This window comes from Enoplosus armatus, chromosome 6 (genome assembly GCF_043641665.1).
Source record: "Enoplosus armatus isolate fEnoArm2 chromosome 6, fEnoArm2.hap1, whole genome shotgun sequence".
Lineage (NCBI taxonomy): Eukaryota > Metazoa > Chordata > Actinopteri > Centrarchiformes > Enoplosidae > Enoplosus > Enoplosus armatus.
In genome coordinates, this window is record NC_092185.1 from 338,880 (window position 1) to 362,834 (window position 23,955).

At 41.3% G+C, this 23,955-nt stretch overlaps 1 protein-coding gene across 3 annotated transcripts; it reads left to right on the forward strand.

The window, feature by feature from the left end:
- Positions 1 to 482: 482 nt before the first annotated feature.
- tbc1d15 (TBC1 domain family, member 15) lies at positions 483 to 18,139 on the forward strand. 3 transcript variants are annotated; one of them, XM_070907392.1, is made up of 17 exons: positions 483 to 521; positions 1,548 to 1,649; positions 2,104 to 2,178; positions 3,225 to 3,366; positions 4,259 to 4,466; positions 7,134 to 7,236; positions 7,882 to 8,079; positions 9,121 to 9,249; positions 9,500 to 9,603; positions 11,642 to 11,736; positions 12,013 to 12,129; positions 12,598 to 12,698; positions 12,933 to 13,032; positions 13,919 to 14,016; positions 14,283 to 14,399; positions 15,815 to 15,901; positions 16,343 to 18,139. In XM_070907392.1, the coding sequence occupies exons 1-17, from the start codon at positions 498 to 500 to the stop codon at positions 16,520 to 16,522; spliced, it is 1,980 nt and encodes a 659-aa protein (XP_070763493.1). In that variant the 5' UTR covers positions 483 to 497; the 3' UTR covers positions 16,523 to 18,139. The 3 variants fall into 3 exon arrangements, with proteins under 3 accessions (XP_070763493.1, XP_070763494.1, XP_070763495.1); XM_070907393.1 differs by having other exon boundaries at positions 7,885 to 8,079; XM_070907394.1 differs by lacking the exons at positions 15,815 to 15,901; positions 16,343 to 18,139 and adding an exon at positions 14,841 to 14,983.
- The last annotated feature ends 5,816 nt before the right edge of the window (positions 18,140 to 23,955 follow it).

The window sequence follows — 23,955 nt, forward strand, 5'->3', positions numbered from 1 at the left end:
TTATTTAACTATTTGATTATCTAGATGTAAGACCACATGGTATAATTGACACAATGACAAGACGCTGACACACTCGTCTCTTCAAATAAAACGAAAACTAAATTCAACCCGTCTTTGCTGTTTTCTTTGTAAAGAATCCCGCTGGCTGTGTCGCTATTTGGTTTTAATGACTTTAAATTAGAAGTGCATGATATGAGACACTGAGAGCAGCTGGAAAAACATCAGTATTAAATAACAATAATAATAAAAATAAATAATTATTTTAATAAAAGAATACATTCCTGAACTATATATAATAACTATATACTGTGTAATGAATTATAACTACATCTATATTTTGTTTGTAATTGGCTACACAAAAAAGTATTATCAATACCAGTAAATGAAGTGCGCGTGCGTACCGAAGCTTTCCACCGGAAGCTGACTTGTCAGTTTTGTTTTGGCAGTCGACAGGCACGTGAGCTGCTGTCGTCATCAGGAGAGAGAGGGGAGGCGACATGGCGGCGGATTCTCTTCTCAAGGTAAAAACATGTTAACATTATTTATCTTTAAAAAGTCTGCCAGACTCTGGTACTCATAACTTTTATCATGATTAAGTAGGTGCGTTAGTCCGCAGTTATAGCTCCGTGTTTAGCCCACAAATCCTTCATCGCAGGTTAGTTAGCTAGCTAACCAGCTGATGAGTTAGCTGAAGTTGGCTAGCATTAGCCGCTATGCTAGCTGTATTGTAGCCACAACGACATCATCAACCCACACCGGCAGTACGAGGACGTGCCACGAAAGCATTACTGTCTGCTGTGAGCTTCGGTGAGCTACCTTCATGTCCGTCTGTACTGTTTGGAGATGGCCACTACGACCTGTGGGCTGCTAAAACCTAGCTAGCTTAACATTAGCATCTTACTAACGAAGCGAGCTGACGGTTGTTGACAGATTGGGCCCCTGAGAAGTCACCAAACTGGTCACCAGTTAGCTTGTATACTGCCCGATAGTGTGTTTAGACTAATGACTGAACAAAAGCAACAAAAAACACCAGAAATTATTGCATTTCGCCGAGTTTAGTCAGCTGACGTTGAGTGTGTCTGTTAAATGCTAACGTTAGCAGGGTAGCAGACAAAGTTCAAAACAACACTCCACATTTCTGGAGGATGAGCTAAACTACAGGCAGACTAGTTACTGTACATGCTGGTAAAGTTACTGCAGCTCCACTTTGTTTCTGTCGTGTGTTCACAATCGAGTCACTGCGCTAAACACTCAATGTCCCTAAAAATGAAGACTCAGAGATGTGAAACCCATGAGGAGGTTTAACATCACTTCCCGCTGTTCTGAAGGTTTTTCCAGAATCCTTAAAGACTTTGAACATCTGAATGAAAAATATTCTGTCTGCTGCAACATAAACAAGATTTTTGACAGATATCTCAAGTTGTGACTGTGTTTCCTGTGTTTGTCAAACAACAAAGAATTGGATGCTTCGCTCAATGACTGTAAATACATACATGAGAGGAACAAACTGAACTGGAGCCAACCTTAACATAATATCTGTCTCACAGGTTATATTTGAACATGAAGGAGTCTTCATACATCCCAGCAGTGATGAAGATGGCATCGAGCAGGATTTACTTATTTCAGGGTCACTTCGGATTGTTGACAAGGTAAAACAAACATGACTTTGTTCTGTTGGAGATCACACATGGGTGTAGAGCTGCAATTAATGTCTGTTTTCATAATCAATTAATTTGCAGATTATTTTCTAGTCTATAAATTGTCAGGAAAAATGTCAAGTTCCCAGAGTCCGAAGTGAGGACCTCAGATGTCTTGTTTTCTCCAACCCAACACCCCAAAACCTCAAGAGATTCAGTTTACTGAGACCAGAAGACCAAGAAAATCTGAAATATTCACATTTGAGAAGCTGAAACCAGTAATTTTTTGCAATTTGTGCTTAAAAATGTCTGCAACATTGAATTGATTACCAACATCATTAACAGTTCGTTTTCTGTCAGTTGATAAGTTATTAATGGACTACTTGTTTCAGCTCTACATGTGTGTGTTTATTAATGAGTCTTAAACTTACACATGAAATAACTTGTTGCTTGTCCTTTGTTTCAGGATGCTGAAATCGTTGTGGAGTACAGACCTTTGGAAGACACTGTTGACCCATCAAACATGCTGTGTGCTGGAAAGGTTTGTCTCAGTTTTATTTATTTATTTATTTATTTATTAAACAGGGACAATGGACAGTCATTGACTGTCCCAGAGTTAGCTGGATAGCTAAATTTCATCAATAGTCCCTCGGCAAATAAATTCACGGAAGAATTATGGTATCCAATGTCATAGTTCAGGGGTACTGAGAATAAAACATTGCATCAAACAAAAAAAAGTGAAATGTTTGGTACTTTATGGTTAATGGTTACATGATTGGTTGTGTTTCAGCCATGACTGTGATTTGAAACTAAAGAAGGTGGAGCATTGTCTGACAGTGCTGGGTATTGTGTTCCAAAAGTTTGCAGCTCTAATGGAGAAATTCAGTGGACCTGTGCTGTACTGCACAGTTGCATCTAGATGCTCTTGTTTGCCTGATGTTATCTGAGCGTAGTAAAGCAAACTTTCCCCGCCGAGGGATCAATAAAGGATTATCTTATCTTAACAAAAAATTCAGGCTGATGAATATCTTTCCTCCTAATTGAGCAATCCATACATGCAGTCTTGCTCATATTTAAAGTGAGACAGGACTGAGTGAGCCACCTGCCTTATGTGCCACCTGCTCTTTAGTCTTGGAATGTACATAAATTATGGCGTCATCTGCATACATTTTAGTCATTTTATCAGGGCATACAGTAGGAACGTTGTTAACATATAGGTAAAGAGTAAAGGGCCCAGGATGGATCCCTGGGGCACACCTAAGGAGCAGTCAGTCGAGTAATGCTTTCTAAAACCATTGCATTGGGTGAAGTGAGACTTATCCTGTGTTAAAAAAAAATCCATACTCCATTCAGAGCAAAATCTCGCCTTTTCTTTAAGCTCCATATCTGATCGCTCAACCATGGCAGGTTTCTCTTTCTGCAACTATTTCTAATTTTATTTCAACATTTTTTTCTTTAATGCTATTTATTATTTCTGTGAGCAACTGGCATGAAGTCTCTAGATTTTCGGAAGGTAGAAACTGCATCCAATCCGTTTGTTTAAGTTCAAGATTATGCATGTAAAAGTGACTTTCTGTGTGTCTTCAGGACTCCAGTTCAGTCATGGAGTGGGATCAGTGTTCAGGTGAGAGGTCCCACCAGCTGTTGGAAACACAGCACAGCTACGAGACCGAGTGGGACATGGTCAACGCTGTGTCCTTCAAGAAGAAGACCTGTACAAACGGAGAGGGTGAGCTTTCTTTATCTTCATCATCTGAGAAGTGAGATTCTGTAGTATCTGTTGGGGAGATGATGCAGTCAGGTAACATACTGCAATCCAGTTTCATTTATGAAGTTGTGTTTGTTAATATGGTTAAACTGGCTGGTGTGTTTTCAAATGTACGTGTGGTGAACGAAAGTTTGTTTGAACATAAGCAAGTTACTGCTGTGTCAGCAATAATTAATTATAGTTTCTCTCTGTTTCTTGAATGCATTTTTCTGTATTTCGTCATTTAAATACTTTGACTACAGGTTTTAATATAAAGGTCTTGACAGTAAAAGCTAATGTGCCAGAAACCTGTTTTGGATGTTGGAGGAAATGAAAGTGTTACAGCCTCCTGACAGACACGTTTCACTGCATTCACAACATGTCAGCACTGCTCAACAGTTAGAGTGCAGTGAAGAAACGCAGTAAAGAAATGTGTAGAGAGCAGTAAGGAAAGGACTTTGTAAAACTGTAGTTTTACAGTTTTGATTGACACAAAGTCACAGAAGCACTTTCAGACAAACAGAACTTTTGGTCAAGTTGAGGTAAAATAACAACACAACAGACAATGACAATGTTAGTGTAGTGAAGGGGTTGTTTCACAGTGCTTATTTTGAAACCACTCAACAGTATTCCTTCAGCACCTGCAGCACCTGTTGTACCTGTAGAATCTGCAGCACCTGTTGTACCTGCAGCACCTGTTGTACCTGTAGCACCTGCAGCACCTGTAGCACCTGCAGAACCTGTAGCACCAGAAGCACCTGTAGAACCTGTAGAACCTGTAGAACCTGCAGCTACTGTAGCACCTGTTGTACCGGTAGCACCTGCAGTACCTGTTTGATAAAAAGTTGTCTGTGTTGTTTTTCTGGTCTCTCAGGCTCTCTGAACCACAGCCATGAGAGGAGCAGGTGGGCGTTCACCTTCAGTGTCAGTGACCTCAGGTCCATCAAAGTGAAGGAAGAAGGTTGGACCTTTGTGATGTTCAAACTGAAGGAGTCGCCCACCTCCCTGCCGGCTCTGCACTTCCACCAGGGCGGCAGCACAGAGTTCCTGGACAGCCTGAGGAGATTCGCTCTGCTCAGCGAGTGAGTATCCAACTGCATGACAACAAAGACCCAAGTAACCAGATGAATTGGTGAGCCAGACCTCAAACTGGATTAGCTGGTGAGGTGTACTGGTGGCAAACAGCAGACAGGAGGAGAAGGAGAAACTCCGATCTTCATAGAAATCAATGGGGAGTGAGATCCAGTCTCTCAGTTTAGGAGGCAGTAAAATAAAAGTGACATGATGACAAACCAGTTTTATTTAGGTCCACTATGAGAATCAGACTTGCCGTCATTTCAAGCGTGGGACTGTTTTTTTGCACAGCTGGTTACAGGCTCATATAAAGCCAGTCTTACGCTGCATTCACATGGATTCAGGCAGGTGGAAGACGGCAAACCAGATATCATTTTAGTGGATTAGAGCAGGCAACAGTAACGGTAGACAGACATTGCTGTACAAAGTTAACATATTTTAACTTTTGCTGTCCTCTGCGACGGAATTTACAACAGGATGTTACGTAGCTACAACGGGAAGCTAATAATAAAACACCTGGAATCATATGATCAGAGCTTGAAATCCTACTGAGATATTACAAGAGAAGCTGCCATGTGGCAGGCAATCAGCACACAGCTGTGTGGAATACCACCTAGCTCATATGGATAGTGTGCTGTGCTATATTAGCGTAGCAAGCTTTGTGTAGCCTACGTCACCACAGCAACATGACATGCGTTGTCCATGAAGTGAACTGGACTGTAAATGAGCAGTTTGATAGACACTCATAAGTTGAGAAGAAAACAACAGAGTTTTGTTGTTAGTAGCCAAAGGGACGATGAAATGCACAACAATAATTGTTCCATTGTTTTTCTACAGTTCTTTTTCAATTCATGTGATTTACATCCGTCCACAGTGATTGTGTGTGCGTGTCGTCTCACTCTGAACCAAATATCATGTTAGATTGTTCTTCACGTGTCTCTCTCTATCTCAGTGCAGATAGCTGTTATTAAAGTTCTTATCAAAGCCTTTCAAAATGAAATCGTCTGGATTAAGACTGAGAGCACCAGTAGCACCAGTGTGACGTCCTGCTGACTGTCTGTCTCCTGATCGGCTGCATCGTCTTTCATTAGACGCTGTTATAGTCAGAGATCAGCGAATGAATAAATTAATAATGAAGTGAAATGAATGTCTGATTATCAAGTTCTGAGTGGGGCTTTTCAAATGTTTAGTTCAGAGGTCCCTTTAAAAAGTTATACACTAAAACACTGGGTTTAAAGAAATAAAATAAGACTATCTCAGAGCTTTATTTTATTTTTTAAAATATTTTTATTTATTATGCTTTCAGGTTGTTCCTCCGTCCCATTCTTGTGAACGTGATATCTCAGGAACAATGAAGTGATGACATTTTTTACCCAAAAGGTCAACTTCACTTCAGAAAGAGAAGGGCAGATAGTGACCATGTTTCACAACTGGTTAGACGCTGAAGAGGTGACACTTTTGACTCAAGGTTAAAGGTCACTGTGACCTCAAAATAGGTTTTTAGCTATAATATAAGAATGAATTGGGCGATTCCAGATGTCATACACGTTGACTGTGACGACACAATGAGTCAACAATAACTAGCACAGTATGGGCTTTCCTCCATCTCGTCCATTCTGCCTTTCACTTCCTGCCTCATTCTGAATGTCGAGCGCCATCTGGATCACGTGACTGTAAACGAGGTGGAGCGCGCCGAGCCCAGACATGGATGTAAATTGCAACCTGACTGGTTGGTGGAGGCATACAACCGCTGGGCCGTGCTTCTAGTTTACATTTACTTCTAACTGTCCTGCAGCTGTAGTTCATCTCATGACGAGTTACTTTGCTGTCGTTTTATGAAAAATGTCCATCACAGTTTCGCAGAGCCTAAAGTGAAGCCAGTGAACACGACATCATCATATCGTCACCTTTAAGTTGATGTGTTGAACTGATCTCCACCTCCAGCAGTTACAGAGCAACGTGGTCCTCCATGTGGAGTTGTGTTTGTGTCACCTGATGGATGAAGTCCAGTCTTCTCTCTCTGTTAGCTGTGTTTCTGGTCTCCACCACCTCCTGAGGGAAACATCTGTCTCTTTAGCTGCTAAATGCTGCACTATGTTCAGCAGCTGAGTCTGTCTGCTGTCTGCTGCTGAGCAGCTCGTGGTCAGTGGCTTCTTACAGCTTTGTCTCTGAACACGACGCTGAGAGAGCTGAGAGTGAACCAGAACAGATTCAGCTGATGACTCACCAACAGAGACGCAGAGTCATTTATACATTATCAAAGAAATATTCATTATAGACACTTCGAAATGTCTTGTTTTGTCCAAACCCTACAGATTCAGTTTACTGAGACTAAAGGAACGAGAAAATCTTCTCATTTAAGAAGCTGGAAACAGATCATATTGACATGTTTTCTTAAGAGATGACGCAAAACAATTAATTGATTTGAAATAATTGTTAAAATAACTTCCAATTAAGTTTCTGTTGATCGACGAATTGACAAATCGATGCAGCCTTAGTTTACACGTTGACGATATAAATAATCGCTGTGGAGCCACTGATTCAAACCTCATTTCAAAGCATCTGACTGATTTCTTACGCTGCTTCTTTGTTCACAATAGTCTTTTATTTATTAAAGCCTGTGAATGCAGTGATTCTGCGAGATGATCACAGTCTCTGGTGTTTTCTGTTTGCAGGGATCCAGATGATGAAACGTGTCTGTTGGTGAGCACACCAAACAGGGCTCTGTCTCAGTCCTTCGAGAACCTTCTGGATGACAACAACTTTGGCCTCGTTCATGTAAGAAACTAAATCACTCTAAAGTGTCATGAACACAGTGAACAAGTGGCATGTTTATAATAATTATTTGAAGGTGACATGGTAGGTAGAAGTAGACAAATCAAGTATCATTAAACACTCTCAGATGACCTTTTTAAGCACTTTTGCCAAGAATTATGTCCAGCAGTCATCCAATACCATTAAAATAAAGGTTAGAAACTTTTCAACTAAATTTAGTTTAGACGGTTAAAACCTTTCTGTTGTGTGCTGCAGCTGCTCCAACAACAAACTGACACTTTGGAAATACAGCAGCAAAAGACACAATCGTCTGCTCCATGAAATCTGTTGTACTTCTATAAGTTTAGTTTAAATCCTCATGTTGACGTTCTGAGCGGCATGCTGACAGGGGGCCGACGGGGGGCCGGCACGGGGGCGCTGAAGGCTGAGCGGTTGGTGAGCCGCCACCCTGCTGATCTGTGTTAGCTTGGTCTTCTCTGATGTTTCCACGGTTACACCATCATGTGTTTCAGATTTGTAAGAAGGTTTGATGACATGTAGCTTGACAGTAAGTCTGCTGCAGCACAGAGCCGCTGAGTAGCTTCAGATATTTGTCAGACATATGAACACTGAAGCACCAGGTGGATTGAGAGTACACTTTGTCTCCAGCAGAAGTTCAGAAAGGACCCGTATGTGACCACCCTGGGCGGCTTCTCCAAAGTCACAAACTACATATTTGATGCTTTCCGGGGAACAGAGGAGCAGCACCAGCGCCCCCCAGAGGAAGTGGCCGACCTGCTGGGTGAAGTCATCCCGGGACTGGAGATCAACCAGCAGGAGGAGCCTGGCTTCGAAGTCATCACCCGGGTGAGAGGAGGCTCACACACTTACTCTTTGGTTTATTGAGAACAGTATATATCAGACCTTCCATCATCGTCCTGGATGTGTCCACCGACCATTTATCAAGATGGAGACATGTTAGACATGTCAGAAATGTTAGAAAGATATTTCTCAATGTCGGAAATAACTAAATAATTCCATTTTATGAAATGATGTAATCATTGTGATGCCAGAACAAACAGCTTTGGCCCTGTTTAGGTGTGTGCACACTTCACCTGTGTGTGATTGAAAATGACAGGATGTCTCTGCCAGTGCATCGCCGTGGTAACCAGCCCTGTTTGTGACAGAGTGTGATTAAATGAATCCTCTGAATAATATGAATGATGAATAAATACTGGGACTGTTGAAGAGCTGCCACCTCTTCACAGATGTTTTGTTGTGGGAGGCTGTTCTGGGGTCAGCACCGCCTCATAAATAAACACCAGCGTTACTTTGGTGGGAAGCCGGTGAGGGATTGTGTCTCTCACACTTTGATTGGCTCTTTCAGATTTGGAGAAAATGAATCAAATGCAGAGAAGTACATTTACCAAAAAAACGTGTTAATCTTTCTCTGTTAAAGCCAACACAAACGCATATTAGGGCTGCAACTAATGATATCATTATTGATTAATCAACTGATTATTTTCTGGATTCATTGTTTGGTCTATAAATGCCAGCAAATAGAGATTTATTATTTATATATTTGGGTTAGAGAGAGAGAGCTGTATAAATAAAACTACATTGAATTCAGTATACTGACCGGACAATATTTTACATTTTTTTCTAAAAATACAAATTGTTGCCAGTTAATGTTCGGTCGATCGATGAATCGTTGCAGGTCTGTTCAGTATAATGACAAGAAATCTTAACACTGAAGTGTGATCACAGCAGATGGACTGATGAGATGCGGGTCAACATTTCAGACTCTGACCTCGCTGCTTCTCTTCGTCAACATGTTCTCTATTTAGCACAAACAACAGGTGTGTTAGCATGAAGCACCTTTGACTGTTTCACCTTTGTTCCCGTCAGATCGACCTGGGAACCAGGCCTCAGGTGACGAGGAGGGAGCCACTGTCAGCAGAGGACTGGACCAAACATCAGGATCCAGAGGGGAGAATGATCAACATCCCACTCCTTAAACAAGTCATCTTCAAAGGGGCAAGTTGAATTTATTATCTGTCACCAGTCTGGGTTCTGTTCGGTCTCCGTCGGTCAGGTCAGACATATAAAGAATCATCTTCTTTAATTCATTTCTTTACTTCAGGTTTGAAGTTAAACTCATGAACAGGTTCTCTGAGTTGGATTGAAAGTGACTCGAGTGTTGAACGTGTTGTAGAGGTGTACCTCATGACCCAGCATGCCGTGGGGCTCCTCCTCATCATGTGTGTTTACTGGTGTGGCTCTGCAGGGACTCTGTCATGCTGTGAGGAAGGAGGCCTGGAAGTTCCTGTTGGGGTATTTTCCCTGGGACAGCTCGCTGGAGGAGAGGAAAGTCCTGCAGAGAGCCAAAACGTAGGACCACTACGACATCACTTGATCAGGCAGATACACTCAGGGGCCCCTTTATTAGGTACACCTGTACACCTGCCAATCACGTGGCAGCAGCTGGATGCATGGAGTCGTGTGGTTCAATTCAATTCACTTCAACTTTATTTATATAGCACCAAATCACAACAAAAGTCAGCTCCTGACACTTTACAAATAGAGCAGGTCTAGACCGACTCTTTATAATGTTATTACAGAGACCCAACAGGTCCCCAGAGAAGCATGTGGTGAAGAGGTTCAGCTGCTATTCAGACGTGACCTCAGTGACTGACTGTGGAGGGATTGTTGCTGTCAGACAGCTGGTCTACACCTCAACAGTCTGTAGAGTTCACAGAGACCAGAAACCATCTTGAGGGTCAGAGGAGAAGAACCAGACCGGTTCAAGCTGACAGGAAGGAGACAGGAACTCTAATAAGCAGGCATCACAACAGAAGAGCGTCTCTGAACACAACATGTGGAACCTTTAGGTGGATTGACCACAGCAGCTTCCTGTCAGCTGACAACAGGACTCAGAACTGGACCGAAGACCTGGTCTGAATAATCTGGATCCCTGCTGCCGCATGCAGATGGTCAGACTGTGGTGTAAACATGGATCATGGATCCGTCCTTCTGCAGGTGGTGTAAAGGTGTCCCAGGTCCCAGCAGCCTCCAGTCACCAGGTCTCAGTGAAGTACAGCAGCCTCCAGTCACCAGGTCTCAATGAAGGCCTCCACAGTCACCAGGTCTCAGTGAAGTCCAGCACCCTCCAGTCACCAGGTCTCAGTGAAGTCCAGCAGCCTTCAGTCACCTGGTCTCAATGAAGGCCTCCACAGTCACCAGGTCTCAGTGAAGTCTAGCACCCTCCAGTCATCAGGTCTCAGTGAAGTCCATCACCCTCCAGTCACCAGATCTCAGTGAAGTCCAGCAGCCTCCTGTCACCAGGTCTGAGTGAAGTCCTCCACAGTCACCCGGTCTCAGAATCAGAATCAGAAATACTTTATTGATCCCCAGGGGGAAATTGTACAGTACCGGTGCTCCCATTCAAGAGTGAAGGCCTCCACAGTCACCAGGTCTCAGTGAAGGCCGGCAGCCTCCAGTCACCTGGTCTCAGTGAAGGCCTCCACAGTCACCAGGTCTCAGTGAAGGCCTGCATCCTCCAGTCACCTGGTCTCAGTGAAGGCCTCCACAGTCACCAGGTCTCAGTGAAGGCCTGCAGCCTCCAGTTACCAGGTCTCAGTGAAGGCCCGCAGCCTCCAGTCACCTGGTCTCAGTGAAGGCCTCCACAGTCACCTGGTCTCAGTGAAGGCCTGCAGCCTCCAGTCACCTGGTCTCAGTGAAGGCCTCCACAGTCACCAGGTCTCAGTGAAGGCCTGCAGCATCCAGTCACCAGGTCTCAGTGAAGGCCTGCAGCCTCCAGTCACCTGGTCTCAGTGAAGGCCTCCACAGTCACCAGGTCTCATTGAAGGCCTCCACAGTCACCAGGTCTCAGTGAAGGCCAGCAGCCTCCAGTCACCTGGTCTCAGTGAAGGCCAGCAGCCTCCAGTCACCTGGTCACAGTGAAGGCCTCCACAGTCACCAGATCTCAGTGAAGGCCTCCACAGTCACCAGATCTCAGTGAAGGCCTCCACAGTCACCAGGTCTCAGTGAAGGCCAGCAGCCTCCAGTCACCAGGTCTCAGTGAAGGCCTCCACAGTCACCAGGTCTTAGTGAAGGCCAGCAGCCTCCAGTCACCAGGTCTCAATGAAGGCCTCCACAGTCACCAGACAGTCTGGGGGACAAAGGGGGTCCTACGGGATTAGAAAGGTGGACCTGATAAAGTGGCCTCTGAGTTTGTCTGTTTTTAACATCTGCAAAAGATTCTGAAATCGAAACTGCAGAATCATATTGATGACACACGACAATAGAGCTGATCAATGAATCAATCAACAGAAAATAATAAATGATCAATGTGATGGTATTGGTTGATTGAGGTGATGGTATTGATTGATTGTGATGACGGGCCGCTGTTCTGTCTCCTGGCTGACAGTGATGAATACTTCAGGATGAAGCTGCAGTGGAAGTCGGTCAGCGAGGAACAGGAGAGGAGAAACTCCAGACTGAGAGACTACAGGAGTCTGATCGGTGAGGATCACAGAAGAAGAATCACGTCTTTACTAAGAAATAATACTGATACTGGAATTTATCAGGGTTTCTATTTAAACAATGAAAATAGGATGAAAAGTCAGATGTTAATATCTTAAACATGTTTTATCTCAGATCTGCAGTAGAAGGAAACTCTAAAATGTAAAAGTATGCATGAGAACATCAGATGTTATTATTAAGAACTAAATTATTATATTAAAATGTCTTGTAGCTCACTTGTGACCTTTATACCGTCCACTCTCTTGTTCTGTTCAGAGAAAGACGTAAACCGAACAGACAGAACAAACAGGTTCTATGAAGGCATCGACAACCCAGGCCTGGTGCTGCTCCACGACATCCTGATGACCTACTGCATGTTCGACTTCGACCTGGGCGAGTTCACCGTTAAGATCACACATTTACCTCCATAATGAATCTACATGAAGTGTGTTTCCATCCACCTGGTTTCATTCTAATCTTATTTATATATAAAATATATACAAAACCTGAAAACACCAGTAACTGAAAGCTAAACTCAAAAAGCTGACACGAGTCCTGCTGTGTGAGGCGTAAACGTTGGTGTGAGGATACAAACACAAACAGACAAATGTCATATCTCCATCGTTTGAGCTTTGACTGGAGTTCTTTAAATGACGTCATCTGGTCGTGTCCTCCTCTTCTTCTGTGATGGTTTAATGGCAGCAACTGGAGAATTAGCTCCACCAGCTGTTTATTAGCTCCACCAGCTGCTTATCTCCACCAACCAGTGAACTCATGTTCACACAGAAACAAGCAGCAGGTCAGCTGGACTAGTATTTCTTAATTATTTCAGCTGTGACTGAAGTCTTTCTGTCCTCTCAGGTTACGTTCAGGGGATGAGCGACCTGCTGTCACCGATCCTCTACGTGATGGAGAACGAGGTGGATGCCTTCTGGTGTTTTGTCTCCTTCATGGACCAGATGGTGAGTTAACCAGGTGCAGTTAGGATGTGAAGGCAGTGATGAACAGACTGCAATCATACACAGCAGCCCCCTGATGTCACATTCTCTGAATTTATATTCATGTTGTGATAAACATTTAGTGCCCACGAAGTCAGGTTTGTAGCAGCGGTTTGACCTTTAATCCAGATACTGAGGCAGTTCTCCTTATAGAAAGTGTATATACAGTGAAGAATGTGCATGTCTGTGGTTTTATAGCACCAGAACTTTGAGGAGCAGATGCAGGGCATGAAAACCCAGCTGATACAGCTCAGTACTCTGCTGAGACTGTTGGACTTGGCCTTCTGGAACTACCTCGGTAAGAAAAACCTGGACAATCAAAGTCTACTAGATATTCTGTATAAACGCACGAAGAACCTGCAGAACAACTGTGTGGAGGGTCTCAGTAGAGATACCATCCTGATTATGTTAACCTCATCCCGCATCACTTATTTCTACTCACTTGATTTTTCTGTTCTCATTCAGAATTTGGTGACAGTGGCAGTCTTTAATATTACATATAGTAAATGAGTGATTAAGGGTTTATTTACATATGTAGTCCCACAGTGCGTCACAATAAAAGCATTTAGTGCAAAATATCAAATGAGCAGGAGGGACGGAATTCATTAAACAGAAAGAAAAGCGAAGGAATGATTCCAGAATGGTTTTTAAAATCTAATCGTTTAGAGTTTCATGGCAAAGTCAGCAGATGTCGTAGTAGGTTAGTCCACCTGAGAGACTACATGTAATTAAGGTTTCTGATGAAGTGTACTGGGGCCTTTAAAGGCTTCACCTCATGACTATAACAATGATGGGAGACTGACACTGGAGTGATAATGTGTTCCCTGGACAAGCTGCAGCATTTGGAGTAGAAGGGGACTCTGTTGGATCAGTATCAGTTGATAAGTGACACCTGATGTCTTCATTACAAAGTTTGTCCACCAGAGAGCGCTGACGAGAAGAGTTTTTACCTGAGTCACTGCTAATATTAATACTAATACTAATATGTCGTTATTGGATGTTATAAACCCTCAAGCATGTAGGTCATTGTACTCTTCTGTGTTGTTGTACACTGTTGTGATGATGGAGCTTTTGGAGACTTGAGCACATGTTAGTTTTACCCAGATGTTGGTTTCAAGGTCCTGTCAGAAGATCCAGCTGTGGAGCTCCTCCCCTCTCACTCTAACGTTGCGTTTGCTTTGCAGAGTCTCAGGATTCTGGTTATCTGTATTTCTGTTTCCGCTGGTTGTTGATCAGATTCAAGCGGGAGCTCAGCTTCCAGGACGTGCTGCGACTCTGGGAGGTGAGTCATATCCTCTGTCTCATCTGGATGGACGATGTAACATAAGTGATAAGAGACTCTGACTGTGTCAAACTAACCGCCACAGTATGTCAACAACATACATGTAACTATAGCAACAGCAGACCTGTGTCCTTCTCAGCTTCCATCGTTTAACAGTCAGCTCTCTGAACCCTTCAGCTTGACAGTGCTTCAGTTTCATTAACAAGGTAAAGACACAGTCTGATCCATGATGAGTCCACCTGTGTCTAACTGTGTGTCCTCCTCAGGTGATGTGGACTGGTCTGCCCTGTCAGAACTTCCACCTGCTGGTCTGCTGTGCCATCCTGGACTCAGAGAAACAGAAAATCATGGAGGAGAACTACGGCTTCAATGAAATCCTCAAGGTGAACGGATCCTGCTGTCACTGAGAGGGCAACAATGCTGCTGGATCAGGATCCGGATCCGCAGTCATGTTTTTATACTCCGTCAGCTTCCTGTATGATGACAGGATCCTGGACGGTCCAACTTAAACATAAAGACTTGTGTTACAGCAGCAGCTTTATTTTACATAATATAATACATAGCATTTTCACTTTGAGATATATATATATATGTATATATATATATATATATATATATATATAATTGACTCGTGTTTAAAGCTGATTGATTATCTGACTGTTCTGACAGTGGGGTCCAAAAGTCTGAGACCACATTGAAAATCTCAAGTATTTTCACATAAACCTGGAAATAATCACAAAGTTTGAGGATTCAGAAACATTTAAAAACACAAGAAGTTATGACATGTAAAATGAAGAACTAATTTGATTCTGCACTATTTTTAGGTCGGCAAACAAATTTAAGTAAATTTGTGGCAATGACCAATTGAGCTCCTTCGTCCAAAAGGTCAGATGTCTCTGAACCACTTCTCAGAAGGTGAAACAAGGCCAAACTCTTGGGTTGGGCTAAGAAACAGCAGCATTTTACTGTGGATGAAGAAAAGTCCTATTTACTGATGAATCCAGGTTAGAGATTTCTGGCAGTAACAGAAGGGTGTATGTAAGGAGACGAGCAGGAGAGAGAATGATACTGCAGTGGATCAAACCAACAGGGAAACATGGTGGTGGGAATATTCAAGTTGGTGGGGGGGGGGGGGGGGTTGCCTACTCTGGAGTTGGACCCCTGCAGGGAATGGACTACACCCTGACCAAGGAGAAGCACCACTCCATTCTTCAGAGACATGCTGTACCCTCTGGTCTGCATCTTTGTGGAGAGGGATTCATACTGCAGCAGGATAAGGACCCCAAACACACCTCAGAGCTTTGCAAGAACTACTTGAAGACCAAAGAAGACCAAGGAGTCCTGACTGTCATGGACTTTCCTCCACAGTCACCTGACCTCAACCCCATTGAACTATTTATGGGGGCACTTGCAGACTCAGAAAGCCAAGCCTTCTGTGACATCACAAGAAGCCCTCTGGAACATTGTCAGATCATGCTGGGATAACATGGGTCATCAGGTTTGGCTGAAACCTGTGGAGTCCACGCCAGCTGGAGTCCATGCTGTCATTAAAGCAAAAGGGGGCCATACCAAAGACTAAGATTCTCTGAAATCCCTGAACATCTTTCAAAGATTCAACTTTTCACTCCTGTTGTTGAGCTGATATTATCATTGGTAATGAAAGAAATAGTATTACATTCAAACAAATGCCAAATAGAAGAATCTTGACTTGTGGTCTCAGACTTTTGGACTCCTCTGTGTCTATATATATATATACTGTCTCCAGCAGGAGTAAATCGTTGTTTTGTTCTTATTGCAGCACATTAATGAGCTTTCTATGAAACTGGATGTTGAAGAAATCCTTCAGAAAGCAGAAGGCGTCTGTCTGCAGATAAAGAGCTGTAAGGTACGTTCAACAACATGCACCTGTGAGTAACAATCATATCAAATTTGGTGATCATCATGTGACCTCATTCCTTCAGTCACATGATGACACCTGAGCAAAGGAAGGCCATGATGTGGCTGAAAGCATCCGTTACTTTAAATTAAAATGTTTTTCATGCGTGTTGTCGGCTGTAACTCCAACAGGACCTTTTAGGGTTTGTAAGCATGAAAACATCACAGACCAGATCTCAGAGGTATGAGAAATGACAAGATCAGGATCTGATCAGGCCTCCAATGTGTCTGTTCTTCAGTGACTGTCGTATGTTTTTCAGATTTGAAAGCCCACAGAATCAAATCAGAAACATCATTCTCAAGGGGACATCTTCAAACTGTGTTCTACCAAACCTGGTGGTCTTCCTTTTTGGTCCATAATATAATGATGTCAGTCATTTATCCTCCTCAGGATTTGCCTCATTCTATCAGCATCATCTTGGGCTTCGACACAGACGTTTCCGGCTCTGACCCGACGGACTCTGGATCTCCTCCGGCTCCCAGACTGACACAGAGACCGGACGCCTGCTCCAACGGACACTTGAGAGAAACCGGCTCTCACAACAGCTGCAAAGTTGCCTTCATATCGTAGTGAACAGCAGGTCCAACCAGAGACTGACTCGGTGTCAGCAGGAGGACGGTGGCTGCAGCGGGTCGCCACGACAACAGAGGAAGAGGAGGAGAATGTAAAAAGGATTTAAGATTATTCAGAATCTTATTTTTGTAATTTCTTGTACCATATAGTCTCTTTCATTCAGATAGTCATTCCTTCTCTCCTGCTAATGACGTTTTCTAAAGCTCCACTCAGACTGGGGGAGGTGGGGGAGGAAACACCACTCTGCTCCTCATTTTAATGACACGGTCTGGTCTGTAATAGACACTTCACAGGAGATCATTATCTCTGATGTCCAGAATAAACCTCCAGAAATCCACTCAGACATCAGAGAGAAGAGACGCTGCAGAACTTCGGATTCACAGCACTGACGGAGCAGGTGGCGCTAATCAGCCCACCTCCCCTGCTGAATGGAGCCTTAGACGGGCGGAGAGTCGCGTTGTGACCTGTGATGTGTTTTATCTGAACTCAGAACCTCAACAGGTCCAACATGATGTTTTATTGGCTGCGTGTTTACAGTCTTGATACTTTCTCACAGAACAGCCGCTTTAATTTGAATAAGAGGAACATCAGCACCTCGCTAAACTCCTCGCCCGCTGATTCCACAGATTGAACTGTTGTCGCTCCTCTCAGTATTAATCCTCTAATCTAAACTGGTCATTCCATGCGAAGTGGAATAAAAGATGATATTAATGTGGCCGCTGATGATGAGATGTTGCTCTGTGTTTTATATGCTGATGAACCCAACCAGGTCGTGTTACTTACTTAAAGGAACGCCGCCACGTTTTAGGAATCATTTGGTTTCTTGTCGGGGGTCAAATGATTGACAGGTTACTGAAATATACATTTAAGGATAATAGTTCAGTCAGATTTTCACAGCGTTGGCCGTCATTTCTGTCAGTTCTGATAGAACTGGTACTGGTTAATGGAGCCAATAAACAGAAGAAGAAGAGGACACAACAAGATGACGTCATTAAAGAGCTCCAGTCAAAGCTCAAACAATGGAGAACCATGTGGAGAACATGATGGAAACATGACATCTGTGTTGTGAGGAAGGTTACAGCCTCCTCATCGCTCCAAACAGATCTGATGTTTTCAGCTCTTCACTTTGAGCCACAGCTTTATGTACGGCAGCGTTTATAGGTTTTAACCACAAATGGCTTTTACACCTCAGACAACAGAAACACTTGTTTAGCTTTTAGCTTCTGGTGTTTTTATGCACAAATGAAAAATGAAAAACACAGTAACATCCCTACAGACGACTCACAATGTTCTCACAGCTGACGGGAGAGACGGCCTACAGAATGAGACTAATAAACCTCAGCCTCCATCTGATTCTGTTCATCACTCAGAGTAACTTCAGTATGAATCATTTAACTCCCATGAGAAAATAAACAAAATAATGTGTTTATTCATAATCTGATCAGAGTGTGAAACTCCAGAAATCAACGATGTTGAATGTTTAGGACTGAAAGCTTCACTGACACAGACTGCTGTTACTGTTTCTTCTTCATCGTGAAGCAGCTTTAACTGTTTGTGACTTCAGCTCTTTTCATGTAATCCAACATTTTGGGCAATAAAATGATTTCAGGAGCATTTTTATCTTTCAATATTTTTATATGTACAATGGATTCAATAACTGTGTAATGTAAAAAGTGCCTGATGGTTACAAACCATCTCTGCAGCTCCTGGTTCCGGCTCGACAGACTCAGTTAGAGACCAGCTGCTGAACATGATGCAGCATATAGCAGCTGAAGAGACAGATGTTTCCCTCAGGAGGAGGAGGAGACCAGAAACAGAGACTTCCATTCATCAGCCGACACACAAACACCACATGAAGGATCATGTTGTAACTGCTGGATGTGAAGCTTTGAAACTACACATGCTGTAAAGACACAACAGTCATTAATATGAGAAGAGCTCAACGAGAACCTGACATCCGAAAGAAGATTCTGTTCATGAATCTGCAGAAATGTCAACTGAAGAACTGAAACTCCTCTCGGCTGCAAATGTCACTTCAGCTGCTTTCATGTGTGTGATGGACGCCAGGATGAGCCCCCCCCCCCCCCTCCCTCTGATGGGAGACATTTGTTGTTAAAGGTGGAGGAGACGGGGGAAGGTATCGCCTGCAATCTTCTCATAAAGCAGCTTCAGAGTCAGAACAAAGCAGCCGGAGCTCCTCCTGCGGCTCACCGCTCTTTCATTTCCTGTATGGCAGGAAATTGTCTCAGCACACAGCTGATAGCAGGCCGCTGCAGCCGCCGTGACTTATCCGCTTCTATCTCTCAGGTTTTATTGAAGTGGAGGCTGCTTTGTGTGGCCTGATGCCTGACTGTCATTCACTCAGCTCCACCAGTGAATCCCGGTGGGGAGACTGTTCTCTTGTTGCACTCACTTCATTTAAAGCAATCAGAGAAACAATGTGAGGACAAAAACCTGTTCATGTTGAACAGAAAACACAAAAACAGACTGAAGAGAAAGAAAAGCATGAAGACGGAGGGAACAATACAAAACTAACAAGGAACAACTTAAAGAGAAGTGAACAAATCCACATTAGAGCCTTTTAAAGTTTTTACACCACATTTATATTTCTAACATAATTTTCTGTTTAAATCAGGTTTGTGGGCAAAATGTCATGTCACAAATAAGAGCAACATCCTCCAATTTTAGATATATTTGAGTAATAGTTTGACAGTTGGAATCAAACTGCCAAACGAGACAAAAGTGAAACATTTCCAGCAGAATCTGCTGAATGTTAAATAAAATAAGCAGATGTTCCTCAGCTGCTTCCATTCTTCTACTTCCTGAAGTTTTACTTTCTCTTACTATGTTTATTGTTATGCACCAAAATACCAAAAATACCAAAGTCCTAGCAAGTGGAAACCTTCCGCTTCAGCTTCTGAAAGAACACACATAAACATGAAGACGATCAATTCTCTTCCTCAATTACAAGAAAATTGCTTAATTGCAGAAATATGTATATATATAAACATGCAGACATGCATTTGAATATATATATAATGAAAGTAAATCTGCATCTGAGATGTCTGTTGGAGGTGACTGCTGTTTTCATCATCACTTCATATTCTCAACTACTTGATTGATCGTTAATAAAATATCAGAATACAGTGAAACATGTCTGTTATCATCTCTTTAAATGTCTTGTCTGTCCGACCAACAGACGTTCAGTTTACTGAGACAGAAAATGTAATAAAACATATTTAATAATATAAACACCTGAGGCATTGGAGGAACTGGAATCAAATTTTGCTTGAAAATGACTAAAATGATTACTTGATTATCAAAATAGATATATTTTCTGGTGATCAACTAATCAATTGTCATTGCATTGTTAAAGAGTTCTTTTTAATAGTTATTTATTGTTGTGGACACACAGGAGACACATTTTAAAGAGAAAGCATCTTTTAGTCCTCAATATGGGTCAAAATACCCAGAATGCACCTCACCTGGAGGGGCTGAGATTCATGTAGCATGTGGAGCTAACTGTTAGCTCCACATGCTACAACTCAGTGGCTTCTTTGCCATGGTAACAGCAGCTGAACTTAAAGTATAATTCCGGTATTTTTAAAACCAGGCCCTATTTTTACAAAAGGGTCTAAATGACTAATAGTTACCAAAAGTGTTGGAACTGGTCCAGTAGATCTTCTCAGACGAGAATGAGCTGCCCTGGCTGCAACATGATCCGTACAGGCAACCGAGACCGTCCAGTAAAAGTGTTTCTGCCAGTGACAGACTCAGAGTTACAGAGGAAGATCCTTTTTGTTAAAGAGGAAGATCCTTTTACTTACAGAGAAGATCCTTTTTGTTAGAGGAAGATCCTTTTTGTTACAGAGAAGATCCTTTTTGTTAAAGAGGAAGATCCTTTTTGTTACAGAGAAGATCCTTTTTGTTACAGAGAAGATCCTTTTTGTTAGAGGAAGATCCTTTTTGTTACAGAGAAGATCCTTTTTGTTAAAGAGGAAGATCCTTTTTGTTACAGTGGAAGATCCTTTTTGTTAAAGAGGAAGATCCTTTTTGTTACAGAGAAGATCCTTTTTGTTAAAGAAGAAGATCCTTTTTGTTAAAGAGAAGATCCTTTTACTTACAGAGAAGATTCTTTTTGTTAGAGGAAGATTCTTTTTGTTAAAGAGGAAGATTCTTTTTGTTAGAGGAAGAACCTTTTTGTTACAGAGAAGATCCTTTTTGTTAAAGAGGAAGATCCTTTTACTTACAGAGAAGATCCTTTTTGTTAGAGGAAGATCCTTTTTGTTACAGAGAAGATCCTTTTTGTTAGAGGAAGATCCTTTTTGTTACAGAGAAGATCCTTTTTGTTAAAGAGGAAGATCCTTTTTGTTACAGAGAAGATCCTTTTTGTTAAAGAGGAAGATCCTTTTTGTTACAGAGAAGATCCTTTTTGTTAAAGAAGAAGATCCTTTTTGTTAAAGAGAAGATCCTTTTACTTACAGAGAAGATTCTTTTTGTTAGAGGAAGATTCTTTTTGTTAAAGAGGAAGATTCTTTTTGTTAGAGGAAGAACCTTTTTGTTACAGAGAAGATCCTTTTTGTTACAGAGAAGATCCTTTTTGTTAAAGAGGAAGATCCTTTTTGTTACAGTGGAAGATCCTTTTTGTTAAAGATGAAGATCCTTTTTGTTACAGAGAAGATCATTTTTGTTAAAGAAGAAGATCCTTTTTGTTAAAGAAGAAGATCCTTTTTGTTAAAGAGAAGATCCTTTTTGTTAAAGAAGAAGATCCTTTTACTTACAGAGAAGATCCTTTTTGTTAGAGGAAGATTCTTTTTGTTAAAGAGGAAGATTCTTTTTGTTAGAGGAAGAACCTTTTTGTTACAGAGAAGATCCTTTTTGTTAAAGAGGAAGATCCTTTTACTTACAGAGAAGATCCCTTTTGTTAGAGGAAGATTCTTTTTGTTAAAGAGGAAGATTCTTTTTGTTAGAGGAAGAACCTTTTTGTTACAGAGAAGATCCTTTTTGTTAAAGAGGAAGATCCTTTTACTTACAGAGAAGATCCTTTTTGTTAGAGGAAGATTCTTTTTGTTAAAGAGGAAGATTCTTTTTGTTAAAGAGGAAGATCCTTTTTGTTAGAGGAAGATTCTTTTTGTCAAAGAGGAGGATTCTTTTTGTTAAAGAGGAAGATCCTTTTTGTTAAAGAGGAATATTCTTTTTGTTAAAGAGGAAGATTATTTTTGTTAAAGAGGAAGATCCTTTTTGTTAAAGAGGAAGATTCTTTTTGTTAGAGGAAGATCCTTTTTGTTAGAGGAAGATTCTTTTTGTTAAAGAGGAAGATTCTTTTTGTTGGAGGAAGAACCTTTTTGTTACAGAGAAGATCCTTTTTGTTAAAGAGGAAGATCCTTTTACTTACAGAGAAGATCCCTTTTGTTAGAGGAAGATTCTTTTTGTTAAAGAGGAAGATTCTTTTTGTTAGAGGAAGAACCTTTTTGTTACAGAGAAGATCCTTTTTGTTAAAGAGGAAGATCCTTTTACTTACAGAGAAGATTCTTTTTGTTAGAGGAAGATTCTTTTTGTTAAAGAGGAAGATTCTTTATGTTAGAGGAAGAACCTTTTTGTTACAGAGAAGATCCTTTTTGTTAAAGAGGAAGATCCTTTTACTTACAGAGAAGATCCTTTTTGTTAGAGGAAGATTCTTTTTGTTAAAGAGGAAGATTCTTTTTGTTAAAGAGGAAGATCCTTTTTGTTAGAGGAAGATTCTTTTTGTTAAAGAGGAAGATTCTTTTTGTTAAAGAGGAAGATCCTTTTTGTTAAAGAGGAAGATTCTTTTTGTTAGAGGAAGATCCTTTTTGTTAGAGGAAGATTCTTTTTGTTAAAGAGGAAGATCCTTTTACTTACCGAGAAGATTCTTTTTGTTAGAGGAAGATTCTTTTTGTTAAAGAGGAAGATTCTTTTTGTTAGAGGAAGAACCTTTTTGTTACAGAGAAGATCCTTTTTGTTAAAGAGGAAGATCCTTTTACTTACAGAGAAGATCCTTTTTGTTAGAGGAAGATTCTTTTTGTTAAAGAGGAAGATTCTTTTTGTTAAAGAGGAAGATCCTTTTTGTTAGAGGAAGATTCTTTTTGTTAAAGAGGAAGATTCTTTTTGTTAAAGAGGAAGATCCTTTTTGTTAAAGAGGAATATTCTTTTTGTTAAAGAGGAAGATTCTTTTTGTTAAAGAGGAAGATCCTTTTTGTTAAAGAGGAATATTCTTTTTGTTAAAGAGGAAGATCCTTTTTGTTAAAGAGGAAGATTCTTTTTGTTAGAGGAAGAACCTTTTTGTTAAAGAGGAAGATCCTTTTACTTACAGAGAAGATCCTTTTTGTTAGAGGAAGATTATTTTTATTAAAGAGGAAGATCCTTTTTGTTACAGAGAAGATCCTTTTTGTTAAAGAGGAAGATCCTTTTTGTTACAGAGAAGATCCTTTTGGTTAGAGGAAGATCCTTTTTGTTACAGAGAAGATCCTTTTTGTTAAAGAGGAAGATCCTTTCACTGACAGAGAAGATCCTTTTGGTTACAGAGGAAGATCCTTTTTGTTAAAGAGGAAGATCCTTTTACTTACAGAGAAGATCCTTTTTGTTAGAGGAAGATTCTTTTTATTAAAGAGGAAGATCCTTTTTGTTAGAGGAAGAACCTTTTTGTTACAGAGAAGATCCTTTTTGTTAAAGAGGAAGATCCTTTTACTTACAGCGAAGATCCTTTTTGTTAGAGGAAGATTCTTTTTGTTAAAGAGGAAGATCCTTTTTGTTAAAGAGGAATATTCTTTTTGTTAAAGAGGAAGATTCTTTTTGTTAAAGAGGAAGATCCTTTTTGTTAAAGAGGAAGATTCTTTTTGTTAGAGGAAGAACCTTTTTGTTAAAGAGGAAGATCCTTTTACTTACAGAGAAGATCCTTTTTGTTAGAGGAAGATTCTTTTTATTAAAGAGGAAGATCCTTTTTGTTACAGAGAAGATCCTTTTTGTTAAAGAGGAAGATCCTTTTTGTTAAAGAGGAAGATCCTTTCACTGACAGAGAAGATCCTTTTGGTTACAGAGGAAGATCCTTTTTGTTAAAGAGGAAGATCCTTTTACTTACAGAGAAGATCCTTTTTGTTAGAGGAAGATTCTTTTTATTACAGAGAAGATCCTTTTTGTTACAGAGAAGATCCTTTTTGTTAAAGAGGAAGATCCTTTTTGTTACAGAGAAGATCCTTTTTGTTACAGAGGAGATCCTTTTTGTTAAAGAGGAAGATCTCCTTTCACTGACAGAGAAGATCCTTTTGGTTACAGAGGAAGATCCTTTTTGTTAAAGAGGAAGATAATTTTACTAGAGAGAAAGATCTATTCTTTGGAGGAGGAGCATCAACAACCCCCCCCCCCCCCCCCCGTCAGTTTTTAAGTGGAGGTGGGCTGGCGTTGGGCTGGCGTGG

Coding starts and splice junctions, on each gene's coding strand:
- tbc1d15 (XM_070907392.1), top strand. CDS start 498: ATGGCGGCGGATTCTCTTCTCAAG. Junction 522..1,547: donor CGGCGGATTCTCTTCTCAAG/GTAAAAACATGT, acceptor TCTGTCTCACAG/GTTATATTTGAACATGAAGG. Junction 11,737..12,012: donor AGACTACAGGAGTCTGATCG/GTGAGGATCACA, acceptor TGTTCTGTTCAG/AGAAAGACGTAAACCGAACA.